The sequence below is a fragment of the Pseudophryne corroboree genome, chromosome 2 (assembly GCF_028390025.1).
Source record: "Pseudophryne corroboree isolate aPseCor3 chromosome 2, aPseCor3.hap2, whole genome shotgun sequence".
In the NCBI taxonomy this organism is placed as follows: domain Eukaryota; kingdom Metazoa; phylum Chordata; class Amphibia; order Anura; family Myobatrachidae; genus Pseudophryne; species Pseudophryne corroboree.
The window spans coordinates 860,489,985-860,516,238 of record NC_086445.1 but is presented as its reverse complement, the minus strand read 5'-3'; the positions used below and the strand labels follow the sequence as shown (position 1 = coordinate 860,516,238).

At 47.2% G+C, this 26,254-nt stretch overlaps 1 protein-coding gene across 3 annotated transcripts in view; it reads left to right on the top strand.

Annotated features, from left to right (window-relative positions):
• Positions 1 to 26,254, top strand: part of TTC19 (tetratricopeptide repeat domain 19) — a 104,582-nt gene that overhangs the window by 52,229 nt on the left and 26,099 nt on the right. For 2 of the 3 annotated variants that reach the window (XM_063955862.1, XM_063955865.1), the window contains 3 exons: positions 4,296 to 4,406; positions 4,742 to 4,780; positions 14,297 to 14,353. In XM_063955862.1, coding sequence (XP_063811932.1) covers positions 4,296 to 4,406; positions 4,742 to 4,780; positions 14,297 to 14,353 — 207 coding nt within the window. The remainder of the gene's footprint in view (positions 1 to 4,295; positions 4,407 to 4,741; positions 4,781 to 14,296; positions 14,354 to 26,254) is intronic. The other variant, XM_063955863.1, reaches the window with a different exon arrangement.

The window sequence follows — 26,254 nt, the reverse complement described above, 5'->3', positions numbered from 1 at the left end:
CAGAGGAAGAGGAAAAAGACTGCACCATGCAGCCGCTTCCCAGGAGCAGAAGCCCTCCCCTGCTTCTGCCAAGTCTTCAGCATGACGCTGGGGCTTTACAAGCAGACTCAGATATGGTGGGGGCCCGTCTCAAGAATTTCAACGCGCAGTGGGCTCACTCGCAAGTGGATCCCTGGATTCTACAGGTAGTATCGCAGGGGTACAAACTGGAATTCGAGGCGTTTCCCCCTCGTCGGTTCCTGAAGTCTGCTTTACCAAAGTCTCCCTCCGACAGGGAGGCAGTTTTGGAAGCCATTCACAAGCTGTATTCCCAGCAGGTGATAATCAAGGTACCCCTCCTGCAACAAGGAAAGGGGTATTATTCCACGCTGTTTGTGGTACCGAAGCCGGACGGCTCGGTGAGACCAATTTTAAATCTGAAATCCTTGAACACTTACATAAAAAGGTTCAAATTCAAGATGGAGTCACTCAGAGCAGTGATAGCGAACCTGGAAGAAGGGGACTATATGGTGTCTCTGGACATCAAAGATGCTTATCTCCACGTCCCAATATACCCTTCTCACCAAGGGTACCTCAGGTTTGTAGTACAAAACTGTCATTATCAGTTTCAGACGCTGCCGTTTGGATTGTCCACGGCACCTCGGGTCTTTACCAAGGTAATGGCCGAAATGATGATTCTTCTACGAAGAAAAGGCATTTTAATTATCCCTTACTTGGACGATCTCCTGATAAGGGCAAGATCCAGGGAACAGTTAGAAGTCGGAGTAGCACTATCTCAGGTAGTGTTACGTCAGCACGGGTGGATTCTAAATATTCCAAAATCGCAGCTGATTCCAACGACACGTCTACTGTTCCTAGGAATGATTCTGGACACAGTCCAGAAGAAGGTGTTTCTCCCGGAGGAGAAGGCCAGGGAGTTATCCGAGCTAGTCAGGAACCTCCTAAAACCAGGCCAGGTCTCAGTGCATCAGTGCACGAGGGTCCTGGGAAAAATGGTGGCTTCTTACGAAGCGATTCCATTCGGAAGATTCCATGCAAGAACATTTCAGTGGGATCTACTGGACAAATGGTCCGGATCGCATCTGCAGATGCATCAGCGGATAACCCTGTCGCCAAGGACAAGGGTGTCTCTCCTGTGGTGGCTGCAGAGTGCTCATCTACTAGAGGGCCGCAGATTTGGCATTCAGGATTGGATCCTGGTAACCACGGATGCCAGCCTGAGAGGCTGGGGAGCAGTCACACAGGGAAGGAATTTCCAGGGCCTGTGGTCAAGCATGGAAACATCTCTTCATATAAACATTCTGGAACTAAGGGCCATTTACAATGCCCTAAGTCAAGCAAAACCTCTGCTTCAGGGTCAGGCGGTGTTGATCCAATCGGACAACATCACGTCAGTCGCCCACGTAAACAGACAGGGCGGCACGAGAAGCAGGAGGGCAATGGCAGAAGCTGCAAGGATTCTTCGCTGGGCGGAAAATCATGTGATAGCACTGTCAGCAGTTTTCATTCCGGGAGTGGACAACTGGGAAGCAGACTTCCTCAGCAGACCCGACCTTCACCCGGGAGAGTGGGGACTTCACCCAGAAGTCTTCCACCTGATTGTAAACCGTTGGGAAAAACCAAAGGTGGACATGATGGCGTCACGTCTAAACAAAAAACTGGACAGATATTGCGCCAGGTCAAGGGACCCTCAGGCAATAGCAGTGGACGCTCTGGTAACGCCGTGGGTGTACCAGTCAGTGTATGTGTTCCCTCCTCTGCCTCTCATACCAAAAGTACTGAGAATCATAAGAAGGAGAGGAGTAAGAACTATACTCGTGGTCCCGGATTGGCCAAGAAGGACTTGGTACCCGGAACTTCAAGAGATGCTCACGGACGAACCGTGGCCTCTACCTCTAAGAAAGGACCTGCTACTGCAGGGGCCTTGTCTGTTCCAAGACTTACCGCGGCTGCGTTTGACGGCATGGCGGTTGAACGCCGGATCCTGAGGGAAAAAGGCATTCCAGAAGAAGTCATTCCTACTCTGGTCAAAGCCAGGAAGGACGTAACCGCAAAACATTATCACCGCATTTGGCGTAAATATGTTGCGTGGTGTGAGGCCAAGAGGGCCCCTACAGAGGAATTTCAACTGGGTCGTTTCCTTCATTTCCTGCAAACAGGACTGTCTATGGGCCTAAAATTAGGGTCCATTAAGGTTCAAATTTCGGCCCTGTCGATTTTCTTCCAGAAAGAACTGGCTTCAGTACCTGAAGTTCAGACATTTGTAAAAGGGGTGCTGCACATACAGCCTCCTTTTGTGCCTCCAGTGGCACCTTGGGATCTCAACGTGGTGTTGAGTTTTCTAAAGTCACATTGGTTTGAACCACTTTCCACTGTGGACTTGAAATATCTCACATGGAAGGTGTCGATGCTGTTAGCCTTGGCTTCAGCCAGGCGTGTGTCAGAATTGGCGGCTTTATCATATAAAAGCCCTTACTTAATTTTTCATTCTGACAGGGCGGAATTGAGGACTCGTCCTCAATTTCTACCTAAGGTGGTTTCTGCATTTCACATGAACCAACCTATTGTGGTACCTGCGGCTACCAGGGACTTAGAGGACTCTAAGTTGCTTGACGTTGTCAGGGCCTTAAAAATATATGTTTCCAGGACGGCTGGAGTCAGAAAATCTGACTCGCTGTTTATCCTGTATGCACCCAACAAGCTGGGTGCCCCTGCTTCTAAGCAGACGATTGCTCGTTGGATTTGTAGTACAATTCAGCTTGCACATTCTGTGGCAGGCCTGCCACAGCCAAAATCAATAAAAGCCCATTCCACAAGGAAAGTGGGCTCATCTTGGGCGGCTGCCCGAGGGGTCTCGGCTTTACAACTTTGCCGAGCAGCTACTTGGTCAGGGGCAAACACGTTTGCTAAATTCTACAAATTTGATACCCTGGCTGAGGAGGACCTGGAGTTCTCTCATTCGGTGCTGCAGAGTCATCCGCACTCTCCCGCCCGTTTGGGAGCTTTGGTATAATCCCCATGGTCCTTACGGAGTCCCAGCATCCACTAGGACGTCAGAGAAAATAAGATTTTACTTACCGATAAATCTATTTCTCGTAGTCCGTAGTGGATGCTGGGCGCCCATCCCTAGTGCGGATTGTCTGCAATACTTGTATATAGTTATTGTTACAAAAATTCGGGTTATTATTGTTGTGAGCCATCTTTTCAGAGGCTCCCTTGCGTTTATCATACTGTTAACTGGGTTCAGATCACAAGTTGTACGGTGTGATTGGTGTGGCTGGTATGAGTCTTACCCGGGATTCAATATCCTTCCTTATTATGTACGCTCGTCCGGGCACAGTATCCTAACTGAGGCTTGGAGGAGGGTCATAGGGGGAGGAGCCAGTGCACACCACCTGATCCTTAAGCTTTTATTTTGTGCCCTGTCTCCTGCGGAGCCGCTATTCCCCATGGTCCTTACGGAGTCCCAGCATCCACTACGGACTACGAGAAATAGATTTATCGGTAAGTAAAATCTTATTTATACACAGGTTTACTTTACATTATTGAACAAAAATATTTTTCACCAAGGTGTTTCTTCATTATCGATTACGATTATTGTCACTTGTGTTATTTAATTAAGTTTACGATATGTAAGCATATATGAATACCAATGCTTATTTCTGTTCTTGAGTCACTATATTTTAGAAAATTAATTAAAAGTTAAGTTTTATAGTCTAGCAATTTTTATAAGAGTGCCCAATACAGAGTCTTTCTTTTCTCCTTGTTTTGCTCATGTATCTCTACTGACTCTGGGAGCACCACCGACATTTACTCATCACACTTTGTGTAAACAATGAGTAAAGTCTGTAACAGACTATATTATCCATTAGTGGGTTTTGTCTGACACCATAACCCAGAGGTTCTCAAACTCTGTCCTCGGGGGCACACACAGTGCATGTTTTGCTGGTCTCCTCTCAGAATCGCAAGTGAAATAATTAGCTCCACCTGTGGACCTTTTAAAATGTGTCAGTGAGTAATTAATACACCTGTGCACCTGCTGGGTTACCTGCAAAACATGCACTGTGTGTGCCCCCGAGGACCGAGTTTGAGAACCTCTGCCATAACCTGTTGCGGAACTACTTTTGTATTAAGCAGTAGCAGAATTCTGTCAGCTATGTGATCAGCGGCATTGCATGCAACTCTGAATCGGGCACTTGGTCTTCATTATCTCACTTTTAACAGGTAGTAAGTCAAGCATATGTTTAATAGTTGTCACCTGTTTATATGGTTCTACCTTTTTCTGTTTGTATTAGCTGAGTATAATGAAAGGCGAGATGGAAGAAGCAGAAGACATTTTACACAAGACCCTTCATCTGGCTCAAGAATGTGATAGCACGCGGGCCATTACTTACACTTATGATCTGGTACTTGGTAATTTTTTGTTTTGTTTTTAATGGTACGTCCCTTTCTAACAAATTAAAAAAATAAATGTATTGATGTTTTCAGTGACCCATTCCTTGTATACCGGTATAAGTGAAGATTGATACTTTTATAAATTGTAACATTAAGGAAATAAAGATAGAGATTTCTGGTACTTGGTAGATTTGATGCTGGACCTGTCCTCCATTTGGGACATGCCGTTACCTCCCCTTCAGATTTTACTTGTTGCGTGAATTACCATTATAGCAGGAACTAACTCCAAGTAATGGATGGATGAATGAATGAATGAGAATAACGGCTTGTCATAATCTATTTACAGATGGCAAACCTGGCATTTTTGAGAGGCAACTATGAAAGTGTGAGTACAGTTTGCACGTTGTTAAGACCTGCACATACATACACTTATATGGGAGAGATGGGTGTTACCTATGGGTGTACAGGGATAACCTGAAAGCGCAGAAATAATCCATTGTAGGACTAATGTTCACATTTTCGTTGTACTCCAAAATAGAATTCCTGAGCTTAACAAGAACATAATGTTAAAACATTGCAAGTCCTCAATAATAAACTTATGGGCCCTACACACAGCACGATCCGCCGCCGATCTGCCCGGCGGGGGTGGGAGGTTCGGGGGGGGGGGGGGGGGGGGGGGGTGGCAGTGATCCCCCTTCCCCCCGGCTCCATAGTAGAGCAGGCAAATATGGACAAGATCGTCCATATTGGCCTGCATGCACAAGCGACGGGGCACCAGCGATGAACGAGCGCGGGGCCGTGCATCAGTCATCGCTGGTGCCTCCACACTGAAAGATATGAACGGTATCTCGTTCATTAATGAACGAAATCGTTCATATTCTTCAGTATTCTCGCCAAGTGTGTAGGGCCCATTACACTTAGCTGTTTGTTATTCAATAGTTACATAGACCAAAAGATACATAAGAGAACCTTCAAACATATTGGTAGTAAGCGCCTTCTCCAGCCAAATACAGATTTTTCCCATTCCTCTTCCCTTTTATACTCTAGCACATTATGGTGGGACCTGACATTACAATGTGTTCTTATATAGAACAAGCAGATAGCTGATAGGAGAAACCCTATTTATAACATGTTACTTATTAAAGGGGGGGGGGGGAATAGTTATTAAGGAAGAATGACTTCTGGTCAGCTGAATCACCCACATTTCTCTGACGTCCTAAGTGGATGCTGGGGACTCCGTCAGGACCATGGGGAATAGCGGCTCCGCAGGAGACAGGGCACAAAAATAAAGCTTTAGGATCAGGTGGTGTGCACTGGCTCCTCCCCCTATGACCCTCCTCCAAGCCTCAGTTAGGTTTTTGTGCCCGTCCGAGCAGGGTGCAATCTAGGTGGCTCTCTTAAGGAGCTGCTTAGAAAAAGTTTTTAGGTTTTTTATGTTCAGTGAGTCCTGCTGGCAACAGGCTCACTGCATCGAGGGACTTAGGGGAGAGAAGTTCAACTCACCTGCGTGCAGGATGGATTGGCTTCTTAGGCTACTGGACACCATTAGCTCCAGAGGGAGTCGGAACACAGGTCTCACCCTGGGGTTCGTCCCGGAGCCGCGCCGCCGACCCCCCTTGCAGATGCTGAAGATTGAAGGTCCAGAAACCGGCGGCAGAAGGCTTTTCAGTCTTCATGAAGGTAGCGCACAGCACTGCAGCTGTGCGCCATTGTTGTCACACACTTCACACCTTAGGTCACGGAGGGTGCAGGGCGCTGCTGGGGGCGCTCTGGGCAGCAATGTATAATACCTTTTATGGCTAAAAAATACATCACATATAGCCCTTGAGGCTATATGGATGTATTAAACCCATGCCAGATATCTCAAACTCCGGGAGAAAAGCCCGCCGGAATAGGGGGCGGGGCTTATTCTCCTCAGCACACAGCGCCATTTTCCTGCTCAGCTCCGCTGTGAGGAAGGCTCCCAGGACTCTCCCCTGCACTGCACTACAGAAACAGGGTAAAACAGAGAGGGGGGGCGCTTTTTTTGGCGATATTTTATATATTTAAGCTGCTATAAGGATACAACACTTATATAAGGTTGTTCCCATATATATTATAGCGCTTGGGTGTGTGCTGGCAAACTCTCCCTCTGTCTCCCCAAAGGGCTAGTGGGGTCCTGTCTTCGATAAGAGCATTCCCTGTGTGTCTGCTGTGTGTCGGTACGTGTGTGTCGACATGTATGAGGACGATGTTGGTGTGGAGGCAGAGCAATTGCCGATAATGGTGATGTCACCCCCCAGGGAGTCGACACCGGAATGGATGGCTTTGTTTATGGAATTACGTGATAATGTCAGCACATTACAAAAATCAGTTGACGACATGAGACGGCCGGAAAACCAGTTGGTACCTGCCCAGGCGTCTCAGACACCGTCAGGGGCTGTAAAACGCCCTTTACCTCAGTCGGTCGACACAGACCCAGACACGGACACTGAATCTAGTGTCGACGGTGAAGAAACAAACGTATTTTCAAGTAGGGCCACACGTTCTATGATCACGGCAATGAAGGAGGCTTTGCATATCTCTGATACTGCAAGTACCACAAAAAGGGGTATTATGTGGGGGGTGAAAAAACTACCTGTAGTTTTTCCTGAATCAGAGGAATTGAATGATGTATGTGATGAAGCGTGGGTTAACCCAGATAGAAAAGTGCTAATTTCAAAAAAGTTATTGGCATTATACCCTTTCCCGCCAGAGGTTAGGGCGCGCTGGGAAACACCCCCTAGGGTGGATAAGGCGCTCACACGCTTGTCAAAACAAGTGGCGTTACCGTCTCCAGATACGGCCGCCCTCAAGGATCCAGCTGATAGGAGGCTGGAAACTACCCTAAAAAGTATATACACACATACTGGTGTTATACTGCGACCAGCCATCGCCTCAGCCTGGATGTGCAGTGCTGGGGTGGTCTGGTCGGATTCCCTGACTGAAAATATTGATACCCTGGATAGGGACAGTATTTTATTGACTATAGAGCAATTAAAGGATGCTTTTCTTTATATGCGAGATGCTCAGAGGGATATTTGCACTCTGGCATCGAGAGTAAATGCGATGTCCATATCTGCCAGAAGAAGTTTATGGACGCGACAGTGGTCAGGTGATGCGGATTCTAAACGACATATGGAAGTATTGCCGTATAAAGGGGAGGAATTATTTGGCATCGGTCTATCGGATCTGGTGGCCACGGCAACTGCCGGAAAATCCACCTTTTTACCTCAGACCCCCTCCCAACAGAAAAAGACACCGTCTTTTCAGCCGCAGTCCTTTCGGTCCTATAAGAACAAGCGGGCAAAAGGACAGTCATATCTGCCCCGGGGCAGAGGAAGGGGTAAGAGAGGACAGCAAGCTGCCCCTGCCCAGGAACAGAAGCCCTCCCAGGGTTCTGCAAAGCCCTCAGCATGACGCTGGGGCTTTACAAGCGGACTCAGGAACGGTGGGGGGTCGACTCAAGAATTTCAGCGCACAGTGGGCTTGCTCACAGGTGGACCCCTGGATCCTGCAGGTAGTATCTCAGGGTTACAGGTTGGAGTTCGAGAAGTCTCCCCCTCGCCGGTTCCTAAAGTCTGCTTTGCCAACGTCTCCCTCAGACAGGGCGACGGTATTGGAAGCCATTCACAAGCTGTTTTCTCAGCAGGTGATAGTCAAGGTACCCCTCCTACAACAAGGAAAAGGGTATTACTCCACGCTATTTGTGGTACCGAAGCCGGACGGCTCGGTAAGACCTATTCTAAATCTGAAATCTTTGAACCTGTACATACAGAAATTCAAATTCAAGATGGAGTCACTCAGAGCAGTGATAGCGAATCTGGAAGAAGGGGACTTTATGGTGTCCCTGGACATAAAGGATGCTTACCTGCATGTCCCAATTTGCCCTTCACATCAAGGGTACCTCAGGTTCGTGGTGCAAAACTGTCATTATCAGTTTCAGACGCTGCCGTTTGGATTGTCCACGGCACCTCGGGTCTTTACCAAGGTAATGGCCGAAATGATGATTCTTCGAAGAAGAAGAGGCGTATTAATTATCCCTTACTTGGACGATCTCCTGATAAGGGCAAGGTCCAGAGAACAGCTGGAGGACGGAGTAGCACTAACCCGATTAGTGCTGCAACAACACGGGTGGATTCTGAATTTTCCAAAATCTCAGTTGACACCGACAACACGTCTGCTGTTCCTGGGAATGATTCTGGACAGGGTTCAGAAAAAGGTGTTTCTTCCGGAGGAGAAAGCCAAGGAGTTATCCAAACTTGTCAGGAACCTCCTAAAACCAGGAAAAGTGTCTGTGCATCAATGCACAAGAGTCCTGGGAAAGATGGTGGCTTCTTACGAAGCGATTCCATTCGGCAGATTCCACGCACGAACTTTTCAGTGGGATCTGTTGGACAAATGGTCCGGATCGCATCTGCAGATGCACCAGCGGATAACCTTATCACCACGGACAAGGGTGTCTCTTCTGTGGTGGTTGCAGAGTGCTCATCTGTTAGAGGGCCGCAGATTCGGCATACAGGACTGGGTCCTGGTGACCACGGATGCCAGTCTGAGAGGCTGGGGAGCGGTCACACAGGGAAGAAACTTCCAGGGAGTATGGTCAAGCCTGGAGATGTCTTTTCACATAAATATACTGGAGCTAAGAGCAATTTACAATGCTCTAAGTCTGGCAAAACCACTGCTTCAGGGTCAGCCGGTGTTGATCCAGTCGGACAACATCACGGCAGTCGCCCACGTAAACAGACAGGGCGGCACAAGAAGCAGGACAGCAATGGCAGAAGCTGCAAGGATTCTTCGCTGGGCGGAAGATCATGTGATAGCACTGTCAGCAGTGTTCATTCCGGGAGTGGACAACTGGGAAGCAGACTTCCTCAGCAGACACGATCTACACCCGGGAGAGTGGGGACTTCATCCAGAAGTCTTCCACATGATTGTGAACCGTTGGGAAAAACCAAAAGGTGGATATGATGGCGTCCCGCCTCAACAAAAAAACTGGACAGGTATTGCGCCAGGTCAAGAGACCCTCAGGCAATAGCTGTGGACGCTCTGGTAACACCGTGGGTGTTCAAGTCAGTGTATGTGTTCCCTCCTCTGCCTCTCATACCAAAAGTACTGAGAATTATACGGCAAAGGGGAGTAAGAACGATACTCGTGGCTCCGGATTGGCCAAGAAGAACTTGGTACCCGGAACTTCAAGAGATGCTCACGGAGGATCCGTGGCCTCTACCTCTAAGACGGGACCTGCTTCAGCAGGGACCGTGTCTATTCCAAGACTTACCGCGGCTGCGTTTGACGGCGTGGCGGTTTTAACGCCGAATTCTAAGGGAAAAAGGCATTCCGGAAGAGGTCATTCCTACACTGGTAAAAGCCAGGAAGGAGGTGACTGCACAACATTATCACCGCATTTGGAGAAAATATGTTGCGTGGTGTGAGGCCAGGAAGGCCCCCACGGAGGAATTTCAATTGGGTCGATTCCTACATTTCCTGCAAACAGGATTGTCTATGGGCCTCAAATTGGGGTCCATTAAGGTTCAAATTTCGGCCCTGTCGATTTTCTTCCAGAAAGAATTGGCTTCAGTTCCTGAAGTCCAGACTTTTGTAAAAGGAGTACTACATATACAGCCCCCGGTTGTGCCCCCAGTGGCTCCGTGGGACCTTAATGTAGTTTTGGATTTTCTCAAATCCCATTGGTTTGAGCCACTCAAATCGGCGGATTTGAAATATCTTACATGGAAAGTAACCATGCTACTGGCCCTGGCTTCAGCCAGGAGAGTGTCAGAATTGGCGGCTTTATCCTATAAAAGCCCATATCTGATTTTCCATTCGGACAGGGCAGAACTGCGGACGCGTCCTCATTTTCTGCCTAAGGTGGTGTCAGCGTTTCACCTGAACCAGCCTATTGTGGTGCCTGCGGCTACTAACGATTTGGAGGATTCCAAGTTGTTGGACGTGGTCCGGGCATTGAAAATATATATTTCAAGAACGGCTGGAGTCAGAAAGTCTGACTCGCTGTTTATATTGTATGCACCCAACAAGCTGGGTGCTCCTGCTTCTAAGCAGACGATTGCTCGTTGGATTTGTAGCACAATTCAACTTGCACATTCTGTGGCAGGCTTGCCACAACCAAAATCTGTCAAGGCCCATTCCACAAGGAAAGTGGGCTCATCCTGGGCGGCTGCCCGGGGGGTCTCGGCATTACAACTCTGCCGAGCAGCTACGTGGTCGGGGGAGAACACGTTTGTAAAATTCTACAAATTTGATACCCTGGCTAAAGAGGACCTGGAGTTCTCTCATTCGGTGCTGCAGAGTCATCCGCACTCTCCCGCCCGTTTGGGAGCTTTGGTATAATCCCCATGGTCCTGACGGAGTCCCCAGCATCCACTTAGGACGTCAGAGAAAATAAGATTTTACTTACCGATAAATCTATTTCTCGTAGTCCGTAGTGGATGCTGGGCGCCCATCCCAAGTGCGGATTGTCTGCAATACTTGTACATAGTTATTGTTACAAAAAAATCGGGTTGTTATTGTTGTGAGCCGTCTGTGCAGAGGCTCCTACGTTTGTCATACTGTTAACTGGGTTCAGATCACAAGTTGTACGGTGTGATTGGTGTGGCTGGCATGAGTCTTACCCGGGATTCATTATCCTTCCTTATTGTGTACGCTCGTCCGGGCACAGTATCCTAACTGAGGCTTGGAGGAGGGTCATAGGGGGAGGAGCCAGTGCACACCACCTGATCCTAAAGCTTTATTTTTGTGCCCTGTCTCCTGCGGAGCCGCTATTCCCCATGGTCCTGACGGAGTCCCCAGCATCCACTACGGACTACGAGAAATAGATTTATCGGTAAGTAAAATCTTATTTTCTCTTATGTCCTAGAGGATGCTGGGGACTCCGTAAGGACCATGGGGTATGGACGGGCTCCACAGGAGACATGGGCACCTAAAAAGAACTTTTCCTATGGGTGTGCACTGGCTCCTCCCTCTATGCCCCTCCTCCAGACCTCAGTTAGATTCTGTGCCCAGAGGAGAAAGGGTACACTGCAGAGAGCTCTCCTGAGTTTTCTGTAGAAAAATAATTTTGTTAGGTTTTTTATTTTCAGGGAGTCCTGTTGGCAACAGGCTCCCTGCATCGTGGGGCTTCCTCAGCAGACACGATCTCCATCCAGGAGAGTGGGGACTTCATCAAGAAGTCTTTGCAGACATAACACGTCTTTGGGGAATTCCTCAAATAGACATGATGGCGTCACGCCTCAACAAAAAGCTTCGGAGGTATTGTGTCAGGTCTCGGGACCCTCAGGCAGTAGCAGTAGACGCCATGGTAACGCCGTGGGTGTTCCACTCGGTCTACGTGTTTCCTCCTCTTCCTCTCATCACAAAAGTGTTGAGGATCATAAGGCGAAGAAGAGTACAGACGATACTCGTTGTTTCAGACTGGCCTCGAAGGGCCTGGTACTCAGATCTTCAAGAGATGCTCACAGGAGATCCCTGGCCTCTCCCTCTGAGGGAGGACCTGTCGCAACAGGGGCCCTGTATATTCCAAGACTTACTGCGGTTACGTTTGACGGCATGGCGGTTGAACGCCGAATCCTAGCGGAGAAGGGGATTCCGGAGGAGGTCATCCCTACTTTAATAAAGGCTAGGAAGGAGGTGACGGTGAAACATTATCACCGTATCTGGCGAAAGTGTGTGTCTTGGTGTGAGGCCAAGAACGCGCCTACTGAGGATTTTCATCTGGGGCGTTTTCTCCACTTCCTGCAGACAGAAGTGGATATGGGACTGAAATTAGGTTCTGTTAAGGTACAAATTTCGGCCCTTTCGATTTTCTTTCAGAAGGAATTGGCTTCTCTTCCAGAAGTCCAGACGTTTGTAGAGGGAGTGCTGCACATCCAGCCTCCTTATGTGCCTCCAGTGGCACCGTGGGACCTGAACGTGGTGTTGCAGTTCCTAAAATCACACTGGTTTGAACCACTTAACAAGGTTGAGTTGAAATTTCTTATCTGGAAGGTGGTCATGTTGTTGGCCTTGGCATCGGCAAGGCGAGTGTCAGAATTGGCGGTCTTGTCTCACAAGAGCCCCTACTTGATTTTTCATGTGGATAGAGCGGAATTGAGGACACGCCCTAAATTTTTGCCTAAGGTGGTTTCTACATTCCATCTGAACCAACCTATCGTGGTGCCTGTGGCTCCGAGTGACTTGGAGGATTCCAGGTCCCTGGACGTAGTCAGGGCTTTGAAGATTTATGTAGCCAGAACGGCTAGACTTAGGAAAACAGAAGCACTGTTTGTCCTGTATGCTGCTAATAAGATTGGCGCACCTGCTTCGAAGCAGACTATTGCTCGCTGGATCTGTAATTCGATTCAGCAGGCTCATTCTACGGCTGGATTGCCAGTTCCAAATTCGGTTGAGGCCCATTACACTGGGAAGGTGGGCTCTTCTTGGGCGGCTGCCCGAGGCGTCTCGGCATTATAGCTTTGCCGTGCGGCAACTTGGTCGGGGTCAAACACCTTTGCTAAATTCTACAAGTTTGATACCCTGGCTGATGAGGACCTAGCTTTTGCTCAGTCGGTGCTGCAGAGCCATTCGCACTCTCCCGCCCGATTGGGAGCTTTGGTATAAACCCCATGGTCCTTACGGAGTCCCCAGCATCCTCTAGGACGTAAGAGAAAATAAGATTTTAAACCTACCGGTAAATCTATTTCTCCTAGTCCGTAGAGGATGCTGGGCGCCCGTCCCAGTGCGGAAACTCTGCAAGACTTGTATATAGTTGTTGCTTACATAAGGGTTATGTTACAGTTGGAGTCGGTCTTGGACCGTCACTGTTGTTGTTCATACGGTTAACTGGTTATGTATGTTCCAGGTTACATGGTATGATTGGTGTGGGCTGGTATGAATCTTGCCCTTGGATTTTTAAATCCTGCCTTGTATTGTCCATCTCCTCTGGGCACAGTTCTCTAACTGAGGTCTGGAGGAGGGGCATAGAGGGAGGAGCCAGTGCACACCCATAAGAAAAGTTCTTTTTAGGTGCCCATGTCTCCTACGGAGCCCGTCTATACCCCATGGTCCTTACGGAGTCCCCAGCATCCTCTACGGACTAGGAGAAATAGATTTACCGGTAGGTTTAAAATCTTATTTTTTCTCTTTCACTTTTTTTTTTTTTTACTGTCTTTTGCACAGACACAGCGAAGCCAGCTATTGTCTGCTGATTATCCTTATGATTACCACAGAGTGTGTGCTGTTTTCATGTGTCAGATCTTGCAGAAAGATAAAGTGGACAGAGTTAAACTACCAGCCAATCAGCTCCTCTCTGCCATGTTACAAGCTGTGTTTGAAAAATTACAGATAGGAGCTGATTTGGTTGGTGCTTTATCTCTCTCCATGCTTTTATACATACTGTATGCCTCATAGACTAGCAACTCCAATCCCCCAGCTCACTGTAATGTCTCTTATCCCACCTTCTATATTGTAAGCTTTTCTTGTGCAGGGTATCTAGCCCTAACCCTGCCGTGCATTATGCTAAATGCTTATGTTTGCCTTGTGATTTGGTGGAAATATTAAGGAATATGTAATAGACTGCCAGTTACAGACAACTGCAAGATTGTAATGCTTTCGCTGCTAGATTTAAAGCGGCAGTATTTTAAAAGTAAATTCAAACCAGGTTTTTACAAAATTGCAGCTTTAAAACTAGCAGTTCGGTCCGCAATATATCGCAGGTGTCTTCAAATCGCAGGCTTTTACATCTACTTCATCATGAGTTACCAATATGCCACAGTTCACTTGCTGAAATATAGGGAAAATGGGAGCTTGGATTATACTTGTTGATACAGTACATTTTTGTAACCCCCTTTTTTTTTTTTTCTCTTTCCCTAAATTGTTTTAAATAAAGGCAGAAAAGTTATTCAAGACCACTATGGTGTATATGCTGGATGGAGGTATCAAACAGGTAATCCTTTTCTGTTGCCACTAGTTACCAGCCCACCAAAATGACGGGACAACATAACAGTAATGTCAGTGTCGGGGGAAGCGTGGGCCCGAACGGAGCAACACTTGAATTGTTCCATCGGGCGCCATCTAGTGGCCGCTGGCGCACAAAACACTTGAACTCCCACCAGAGTGGTGTGGATCAGCATTAGTCTTTTATTATATAGGATGTTATTATGAACTACAGATATGGCATACTAAAAAAATAAAAAAAAAATGAAATGTAAAGCTGGTTGCAAAGCTGCTATTGATATTTTATCCTGTAAACCCTTGAATTAAGAAACAGAGCTATACAGGTAGAGTATCCCTTATCCAAAATGCTTGGGACCAGAGGTATTTTGGATATCGGATTTTTCCGTATTTTGGAATAATTGCATAACATAATGAGATATCATGGTGATGGGACCTAAATCTAAGCACAGAATGCATTTATGTTACATATACACCTTATACACACAGCCTGAAGGACATTTTAGCCAATATTTTTTATAACTTTGTGCATTAAACAAAGTGTGTGTACATTCACACAATCCATTTATGTTTCATATACACCTTATATACGCAGCCTGAGGGTCATTTAATACAATATTATTAATAACTTTGTGTATTGAACAAAGTTTGTGTACATTGAGCCATCAAAAAACAAAGGTTTCACTATCTCACACTCACTCAAAAAAGTCCGTATTTCGGAATATTCCGTATTTCGGAATATTTGGATATGGGATACTCAACCTGTATTAAGTTCCCCACAGAGGCAATAATGATAGTAATAAGCATTCTACCAGAAATTAACTATAAATATTATTTACCTCTCTCTACCGTCCCATTCTCTTTTTCCGCGTCCCCATAGAGGTTTTTATTTTTTTGCAATGTCTGATTTGTTTTCATTGCTGCAATGTGTTGCCTATTGCAGTGGTTAAAGTTTTTTTTTTTTTTATCTATAAATACTAAAGGTTTGAACTCGCCCAACAAGAGGTGACTGTCTCTCTGCCCCAGTCTTCTCTGATCCTAAATATACCCAATGCGATAGAGCGGATGGTCCATTTAAGAAGGCTGTGGAGCCTTTTTTTTTTTTTCACTGTAATTGCAGTTTTGTCTTAGCCTCCCAGTTTGCAGACCCTGGCAGTAGATATGTGATCTTTAAAGAGACGAGTCTTGATGATGCTTCGGTCACTTTGGTGTCTGTGTACGTTTAAACACTGCACAAGCCCCCTTTTTTAGGGAGGATTTATGGGCCAGTAGTTGCCTCGTTCTTTTTTTGGGCGAGTTCAGTTTAGGTTGGGACCCTAAAATGGATAGATCCAAAGGTTTGCATCATTTCCCTCCCTCAGACCCTTCCCGATTTATTCAGCCAATTGTTATTTGGTTTTGAGCTGTTTGACATATGACAAGCTCTTCACACCGCTAAAGATGACACTTCTTATTCTCACATCTACATGTCATACTTTGCTTATAAATGGTACATGCAGCAGTGTCACCCAGCTGCCTATCTTTCTTAACTGGAAAGTATGTTAACCCCACCTCTTCCTTGGAGATTGACTAATTATTTGTTAGTTCTGTTTAAGCCTTCAATCTATTCAGTCTGCTCTAGACATAAAAATTTTTTTTTTTTTGTGGTAAATCTAACTTGTCGAAGGAAACTCCATTTTTGTTGTGCATTGAAGGCGGTGGTGCGAGGTGCGGCTGTTTAGATTGCTTTGAATCTTACACTTCCCCATGATGTCTCCTTGCAGCTTCTTAAGGCATGGGAAGGGCTGCAATCATATTCCCTGACGGAGGCTTTTACAGAATGGTTCTAGTTTGAATCATATGTTCCATACAGAGTGCAATAGAGCCTCTAGACTCTTGACAAGGAAGCTGCACGGTAGAACCACTGGGTCTTAAATCTGTTTTCAATAATATGGGTGCTAAACTCTGTAACCCTCTTATGCCTTGGTGGCTTATTATACCCTCCTTTATGATTCAAAGGAGGATGTTGGCATTGCTTAACCTGCTCAGTCTGTTATTGATTTCTCATCGGCAGGGTCCACAGGTTATCCACAGGATAACATTGGGATATGAGATAGCGACAGCGGATCGGCACCAAACGATCAAAGCTTTCGGCCTCCAAGCATGCAACGGGCCCGTCCCTATATCCCCACCTCCTGGCTCGGGCAAATACGTTTTTTGTTTGGTGCGGCAGGAGCCGGACCATGGTCAATGGGCTGCTGGTTTTTAGCAGCCATAAGCTTTTTTTTTATTTTATTTTTACAGTCTTACTATGTTTTTTGAGCGAGCTTTCTAAAAAGCGTCTTATACGTACCTTGGAAAGAGTCGCTCCAACAACTCCCCGCCGAGGACAGTGCTGTTTTGGCTGGCGTCTGTGTAGGATGTACTAGCAAGTCCAGCAGACATTACCAGGCTGTGGGCGGAAAACAGGGAGAAGGTAAGGCATCAGTTCCGTTTAGTAGGGGAAACGCGAGACACAGCCACACTGTTTCGGGATGGAGACTACTGAACAGTCGCTGACGCGGCTGCCATCTCGGGTGCACCAGCGCTAGGCTTCAGGGATCATAGGCTTCAGGGGTAGTATGAGGCCGCGATCCCTAGGGTTGATGTCAGCAGTGGGGAATAAGATGCTCCCTTGGTCGCCCCTCCCCTCTGTTCATGACCAGTTTCCTGCCATGGACGGAGTTCCCGCTTCTGTCTGAAACGCTGTGCATCTAAAAGGACCCAGTCACAGCATAGGCAGCTGTGTGGCTGGTGCGTCAGTGTTCACTTGGGCATCTGTTTTCACTGTCGGCTCATGGGGCGATTGTGTACACTAACAGCTTCTGGATCCACTCAGTGTTCACTAACATATTGATTGATCCTGGAAGAGGGGTGAACTCTCCCTGTATCCCACTCTCCTGAGCCGGGTGATACAGCACTATGTCTCTTATCTACCTTTTGAGTACAAATAGTTGGATAAGTGCCTGATGCATACGAGTCTGTAAACTATTACTGCTGTGCGACTGAATACGTTTAAACTCCTATATAAGGTAATGCAGTAATATGTTTCTCCTACATACCTGAAATATATCTGTAGTTAATTATGTGCTTTATATAACTTATTATACTCATGTATAATCTGTGACTAATTGCTAGTGTGATTGCTGACTTTACTAATAATTCTGTCAGTCTTCTGTGTATTCCGATCCTCAATGCTGGTGCAAAGCAGGGAAGGGAGGGAACGGATTGTATGTCACTTTTTAACAAAATTTAAAGTGATTGCAGTCCCAAATTGTGTAGTAACACTGTACAGGTGTGTGATTTATTTATCATGTCTAAGAGAGGCAAGGGTGAGGAGGAACACTCTCCACAGCAACACCAACACTCATTTCATGTTTGTGTTGTAAAGCTGGGTTAATTGCTCATGATGTGGTTCAAAATGGATTATGTGCAAATTGTTTTAGCTTTCACCAAAGCTTCTTAAATAATCCGAGGCAGGCACAGGTTCAAGTAGAATCCCCATGGGCTACTTTTGCACAGACATTATCCAGTATAACTGAGTGGATAATGCCAGCTCCTATACCAGGGATAGGTTACCCTATTAACCCTTACATGCAACATTCCACCTGGGGTTTATTACATCCAGCACAGGAATTGGCAGCCTCTCAACAACAGCAAGCTGAAAGGCCGTAATTAAATCACACAGACATGAAACAAAATCTTCAGAGTCTACACATGTTTCAGTTGAGGACTCGTCGGAGGATGAGGACTCATCGCACTCCGGGTCTGCATATAGAGACGAGGATGAAGGCCTCAGCTCAGTGGACATTCCTAAGCTAATTGGTGCTATGAAAGCCATTCTCTCCTTAGAGGAGGCAAGAGAGCCTCTGTTAAAATCTAAGGCACCTGTGTTAAAACGTCCCAAAACAGTTAGGACTGAGTTTCCTGGGTCAGATCGGCTGACGGAAATTGTGCAAGAGGGCCTGGGTTACGCCCAGTAAGAAGATTAGGATTCCAAAGAAATAGAATTCCCGTTAACCTTTTCCGGCTGGGGACAGTTTAAAAAGGGAGGTGGCTCACAAGGTAGATATGCATGTCAATCGATTGGTGCGAAAATCTACATTACCTCTGCCTTCAACATCATTAAATGATGTCACAGAAAGGAAAATAGATGGTTTACTATAAACCATTTTCACTTTGTCTGGGGCAATCATAAGACCAGTCATGGCTTCAGCCAGGATGGCAAAAGCAGTGGCAGCCTGGGCAGATGCATTGGAGGAGGATCTTTCAATGGCATCTAGAGAGCAAAAATCCCATATTGCACATATCAAACAGGCAGCTATTTTTATGGAAGAAGCGGCTTTGGATATATGTACAATTGCCTTTCAGGCATCAGCCTCAGCAGTAGCAGCTCGTAGAGTGGTTTGGCTGCATACATGGAAAGCTGATTCAGAATCCAAGAAGGTTCTGGAGTCTTTGCCTTTTACTGGAGATATTCTTTTTAGTAAAGAATTAAACAGTATTTTGGAGTCAGAAGCAGATTCCAAGAAAGTGAAGTTTCCTTCCACACACAAATCCAAGCCTAGATTTCCAGTTTTTTGGCCCTTTCAGACTCAAGGAAAAGGAAATGGTTATGGTAAACAACAGTCTCAATCTGACAAGTCTGGTAAGACTAAAAAGCATTGGGTTATTAGAGGACCGACTTCCAAATTAGAAGATAAGCCATCAGCCTGATGGTGCAGGCCTCCACCTGGGGGACCCCAGGGTGGGAGGCCAACTTCTTCAGTTTGCACAGATCTGGCCGAAATCTACCACAGATGCCTGGGTGCAAGAAGCGGTATCTCACACCCTCCTCAAAGGTTTTTTTTGTACCAGCCCGTCTTCAGTGGAAACGAAGGCCAGGGCTTTGCAAGAGGCAGTTCAGAAGTTGTTTCAGTCAGGAGTGATAATTCCAGTTCCTCCTGCGCAACGAGGACAAGGTTTTTATTCCAACCTGTTTCTAGTCTAGAAGCCAAATGGGTCGTTCCGTCCCATACTCAATCTCAAAGTTCTGAACAAGTACATTTGGGTGCCTCGGTTTCATATGGAGACTTTACATTCCATTATTTTGGCCATGGAGCCGGAGCATTTTATGGTATCCCTGGATATCCAGGATGCTTTCCTACATGTTGCTATAGCACTGTCCCATCAGTGCTATATCGGGTTTGCTATCCTCCAGCATAATTTTCAGTTTCAGGCCCTGTCATTTCGACTGGCCACAGCTCCCAGAGTATTCACCAAAATGATGGCGGTAATGGCATCTTATCTCCGTCAGCAGGGGATAAGGATTTCTCCATACCTTGACGACTTATTAATCCTGGCACAGTCTCAGGAATTGCTTCAGTGTCATCTGCAACAGACAATAGCTTGTTTACAGAGACACGGTTGGCTCATAAATTGGGCAAAGTCGTCCCTGGTTCCGTCACAACGGATGACTCATTTGGGGGCTGTGCTGGATTCAAGTCTTCAGAAAGTAATTCTACCTCTGAACAAAATATCCATAGTTCAGTCAAGGATTCAGGCGCTGCTACACAGTCAAAGGGTATCCATTCATGCCGCAATGTGTGTGATGGGGTTGATGGTGTTGACATTCGACATGGAGTATGCTGTGTTCCATTCGAGGCCTCAGCAACGTCTGATCCTTTCCAAATGGAATGCGTTTTTATTGTCTGACGAAAACCAGACTCTGGTCCTTCCTCTGGAAGTAAGGAGGTCATTAGCCTGGTGGCTACAGACATACCATCTGGACAAAGGGAGACCCTTTTGGATATCAGATTGGGAAATTCTGACAATGGGTGCCAGTCTTCAGGGCTGGGGAGATGGGTATTACTTCCAGGGGCAGTGGACCAAGGAAAAAAGTTGCCTGCCAATAAATATATTGGAACTTCGGGCCATATGTATGGCACTCATTCAGGCAAAGGACATCCTACAGGGGAAACCAGTCCAAATCTGCTCAGACAATGCAACAGCAGTAGCGTACCTCAACCATCAGAGAGGAACTCGCAGCCAGAATGCAATGAAGGAGGTAAGTCACACGTTAAAGTGGGAAGAACTTCATCATCCAGCCTTGTCTGCAGTGTTCATTCCGGGAGTCCTAAACTGGGAAGCGGATTTTCTCAGTCGACACGCCATTCATGCAAACGAATGGGCTTTACACCCAGAAGTCTTCCAAATTCTGGTAGACAAATAGGGTGTTACCGGAGATAAATCTCATGGCATCACGTTAGAACAACAATATGGGTCAAGAACAAAGGATCCCAAAGCGATCTTTGTGGATGCCCTGTCAGTGAGATGGGACTTTCATCTGTCCTATGTGTTTCCACCAATCGACCTGTTACCTAGGGTAATGCAAAAGGTAAAACAAGGAAAGGGCGCCGTGATACTAATTGCTCTGGCTTGGCCCAGAAGACAATGGTACGTAGATCTGCAGAGGAGGTCGATGGAGGGTCCTACTCCCTCAACGTCCCGATCTACTATCACAAGCACCTGGATCGACTGTCATTGACGGCTTGGCTTTTGAGACTTCCATCCTGAAAGCAAGAGTATTCTCACAACAGGTAATCCAAACAATGCTCAGAGCAAGGAAACCTTCCTTAGCTCGCATTTATCACCCAAATATAGCAAGCCTATATTCAATGGTACAGTGATCGGAAATTTGACCTTAGGTCGTTCAGAGTTTCCAGAGTCTTAGCATTCCTTCAGGCAGGAAAGGACAAAGGTCTACGGTGGCTTACTTGAGAGTGCAAGTATCAGCATTGACTGTATGGTTCCAAAAGAAAATTGCTAACCTACAGGATATGTGCACTTTTTTCCAGAGTATGCTGCACATTCAACCTCCTTTCTCTTACGTCCTAGAGGATGCTGGTGACTCCGTAAGGACCATGGGGTATAGACGGGCTCCGCAGGAGACATGGGCACTCTAAGACCTTTTAATGGGCGTGAGCTGGCTCCACCCTCTATGCCCCTCCTCCAGACCTCAGTTAGATTCTGTGCCCAGAGAAGACTGGTCACAAACTAGGAGAGCTCTACTGAGTTTCTCTAGAAAACACTTTTGTTAGGTTTTTTATTTTCAGGGAGCACTGATGGCAACAGGCTCCCTGCTTCGTGGGACTGAGGGGAGAGAAGCAGACCTACTTTACTGATAGGCTCTGCTTCTTAGGCTACTGGACACCATTAGCTCCAGAGGGTCGGAACACAGGTGTCGTCCTCGCTGTTCGTCCCAGAGCCGCGTGAGTATAGGATGCAAGAAGACTTCAAAGGCGGCAGAAGACTTCAGATCTTCGTGAGGTACCGCGCAGTGGTCACGCTGCACACCATTGCTCCCACACACGCACAACGGCACAGCAAGGGTGCAGGGCGCAGGGGGGGCACCCTGGGCAGCAATTTTTACCTCATATATAGGCTGGCACAAGTATAGATACTGCTGAGGCAGTATATAAAGCCCCGCCAGTATAAAGAAACAGCGGGACCGAAGCCCGCCATCGAGGGGGCGGAGCTTGTTTCCTCAGCTCTAACTAGCACCATTTTTTCCACAGCTTGCTGCAGAGAAGCTGCTCCCGGACTCTTCCCCTGCTGAACACAAGTAACAGGGTGCAAAACGAGGGGGGGCACATTATTTTGGTGCAAAATGTATTATTATAAAAGCGCTTACTAGTCTGGGACTTTGTTTCAGAACCACAGGGCGCTGGATGTGAGATGGCATACTTTCTCTCTGTCTCTCCAAAGGGCCTTATTGTGGGTCTGTCCCCATATCCATATATCCCAGTGTGTGGGGGGTGTCAGTACGTGTGTGTCGACATGTCTGAATCGGAAGGCTCTTCTAGGGAGGATGCAGAGCAGATGGTAGTATTGTCTCCGGAGGCACCACCGACGGCTAATTGGGTTGACATGTGGAATGTTTTGAATGCAAATGTGGCTTTATTACATAAGAGATTGGACAAAGCAGAGTCCAAATGCCAACCAGGGAGTCACTCCATGGCGCTTACTGTGTCACAAGACCCTTCAGGGTCTCAAAAACGTCCCTTTACCCAGATAGCAGACACTGATACCAACACGGATTCTGACTCCAGTGTCGACTATGATGAGGAAAAGTTGCACCCAAGGGTGACAAAGAGTATTCAATACATGATTAATGCAATAAAAGATGTATTACATATCACAGAGGACCAGTCTGTCCCGGACACACGGGTCTGTATGTTTAAGGGGAAGAAACCTGAGGTAACATTTCCCCCATCACATGAGCTGAACGCTTTATTTGAAAAGGCTTGGGAAACTCCAGACAAGAAACTGCAGATTCCCAAGAGAATTATAATGGCGTATCCCTTCCCCTCACAGGACAGGTTACGGTGGGAATCCGTAGACAAGGCCCTGACGCGCTTGTCCAAAAAGGTGGCCCTACCGTCCCCGGACACGGCGACCTTAAAATATCCTGCGGATCGCAGGCAGGAAAGTACCTTAAAATCAATTTATGCGACTACGGGAGCCATGCTCAGACTGGCGGTAGCGTCGGCATGGGTGGGGAGCGCAATTGCAGCATGGGCAGATAACTTGTCATCTGACATGGACACCCTCGATAAAGACCGTGTTTTGTTGACATTAGGTCACATAAAGGACGCAGCGTTATATATGAGGGAGGCTGCAAGAGATATTGGGCTCTTGGGTTCAAGAGCAAATGCCATGGCAATTTCAGCTAGGAGGTCACTGTGGACCCGCCAATGGACTGGGGTTGCAGACTTCAAGAGAATTATGGAGGCTTTGCCTTACAAGGGTGAAGTTCTGTTTGGTGGAAGGCCTCGCGGACCTGGTTTCCACAGCTACCGCGGGTAAGTCTTCTTTTCTGCCATACATTCCCCCACAGCAAAAGAAAACGCCTCAATACCAGATGCAGTCCCTTCGGTCTCATAAATTCAGAAAGTGGCGCGGTTCATCCTTCCTCGCCAGAGGTAGGGGGAAAAGAAAACCAGCATCGGCTAGTTCCCAGGAGCAAAAGTCCTACCCGATCTCTACCAAATCCACCGCATGACGCTGGGGCCCCGCTGCGGGAGTCCGCACCGGTGGGGGCACGTCTTCAGCCAGGTCTGGGTTCATTCGGACTTGGATCCTTGGGTGATAGGAATTGTGTCCCAAGGCTACAAACTGGAGTTCGAAGATGTGCCTCCACGCCGATTTTTCAAATCGGCCTTGCCAGCTTCTCTCCCAGAGAGAGCAATAGTTTCGGCGGCTATACAAAAGCGGTGTCAACAGCAAGTGATTATCCAGGTTCCCCAGTTGCAACAGGGAAAGGGGTTCTATTCAACCCTGTTTGTGGTCCCGAAGCCGGACGGCTTGGTCAGACCGATTCTGAACCTAAAATCCCTAAATCTATGTTTGAAGAGATTCAAATTCAAAATGGAATCTCTCCGGGCAGTGATCTCCAGCCTGGAAGGGGGGGGATTTTATGGTGTCACTAGACATAAAGGATGCATACTTTCATGTCCCCATATATCCTCATCAGGCGTTCCTGAGATTCGCTGTACAGGATTGTCATTACCAGTTTCAGACGTTGCCGTTTGGGCTTTCCACGGCCCTGAGGATTTTCACCAAGGTAATGGCAGAAATGATGGTGCTCCTGCGCAAGCAGGGTGTCAAAATTATCCCATACTTGGACAATCTCCTGATAAAAGCGAGATCAAGAGAACAATTACTGAAGAGCGTGGCTCTCTCTCTGAGGGTGCTACAACAACACGGCTGGCTTCTAAATTTGCCAAAGTCGCAGTTGGTCCCGACAACTCGGCTGTCGTTTTTGGGAATAATTCTGGACACGGAACGGCTGAGGGTTTTTCTCCCAGTGGAAAAGCTCTGGAACTCCAGAACTCCAGAACATTGTCAGGGTTCTGCTGAAACCAAAAAGAGTGTCGATTCATCAATGCACTCGAGTGTTGGGAAAGATGGTGGCGGCCTACGAGGCCATTCCGTTTGGCAGGTTCCATGCAAGAACTTTACAGTAAGACCTACTGAGCAAGTGGTCAGGGTCCCATCTCCAAATGCATCAGATGATAATTTATTTAATAAATTGGTTTAATTTTTATTATTGTGTCCACCAATTGGTATTAAGCGCCTACCTGGTAATTTTCCCTAATTGCTTCGTTTGCTGAGGAGGCCGGCTACCTCCTCACCAGGTGGCAGCTAATCCCAGGGTGCACACACACACAGGCCTGCCAGCGCCATCATTACCTCTCTGTCTATTTTTGCATCAGATGATAAGCCTGTTCCCCAGCGCCAGGATATCTCTCCTGTGGTGGCTCCAGGGTGCTCACCTTCTAGAGGGTCGCAGGTTTGGAATTCAAGATTGAGTTGTCGTGACCACGGACGCGAGCCTCCGAGGTTGGGGAGCAGTCACACAGGGAAAAAACTTTCAGGGAATATGGTCAAGCCAGGAGGCTTGTCTGCACATAAACGTGCTGGAATTAAGGGCTATATACAACGGCCTGAGACAGGCGGAGCATCTCCTTCGCAACCTACCCGTTCTGATCCAGTCAGACAATATCACAGCCGTGGCGCATGTAAACCGCCAGGGCGGAACAAGGGGCAGAGCAGCAATGGCGGAGGCCACCAGCATTCTTCGCTGGGCGGAAAATCATGTAAGCGCTCTGTCCACGGTATTCATTCGGGGAGTGGACAACTGGGAAGCAGACTTCCTCAGCAGACACGATCTCCATCCAGGAGAGTGGGAACTTCATGAAGAGGTCTTTGCAGAAGTGACAAGTTGTTGGGGACTCCCTCAAATAGACATGATGGCGTCACGCCTCAACAAGAAGCTTCGGACATATTGTTCCAGGGCAAGGGACCCTCAGGCAATAGCAGTGGACGCGCTAGTAACACCGTGGGTGTATCAAGCGGTCTATGTGTTCCCTCCGCTTCCGCTCATCTCAAAAATATTGAGAATCATAAGAAGAACAAAAGTTCAGACGATACTCATTGTCCCAGATTGGCCTCGAAGGGCCTGGTATCCAGATCTTCAGGAAATGATCACAGAAGATCCTTGGCCGCTTCCTCTCAGAGAGGACCTGTTACAACAGGGGCCGTGTGTGTACCAAGACTTACCGCGATTACGTTTGACGGCATGGCGGTTGAACACCAGATCCTAGCTAGGAAAGGTATTCCAGGGGAAGTCATCCCTACTCTACTTAAAGCTGGAAGGAAGTAACGGCGAAACACTATCACTGTATCTGGAGGAAGTATGTGTCTTGGTGTGAATCCAAGAATTCTCCTACGGAAGAATTCCAGCTGGGTCGTTTTCTCCATTTTCTACAGACAGGAGTGGATATGGGCCTAAAGTTTGGTTCCATTAAGGTGCAGATTTCGGCCTTATCAATATTCTTTCAGAAGGAATTGGCCTCTCTTCCAGAAGTACAGACTTTTGTGAAAGGAGTACTGCACATCCAACCTCCTTTTGTGCCCCCTGTGGGACCTGAACGTGGTGTTACAGTTCCTTAAATCACATTGGTTTGAACCACTTTAAACTGTTGAGTTAAAATTTCTCACGTGGAAAGTGGTCATGTTATTGGCCTTGGCATCTGCAAGGCGGGTGTCAGAATTGGCGGCCTTGTCCCACAAGAGCCCCTATCTGTTTTTCCATGTGGATAGAACGGAATTGAGAACTCGTCCACAATTTCTACCTAAGGTGGTTTCGTCGTTTCACATGAACCAACCTATTGTAGTGCCGGTGGCTGCGGATGTCTTGGAGGAGCCCAAGTCCCTTGATGTAGTCAGGGCTTTAAAAATCTATGTAGCCAGAACGGCTCGTATTAGGAAAACAGAGGCTCTCTTTGTCCTATATGCGGCCAACAAGGTTGGCGCTCCTGCTTCCAAGCAG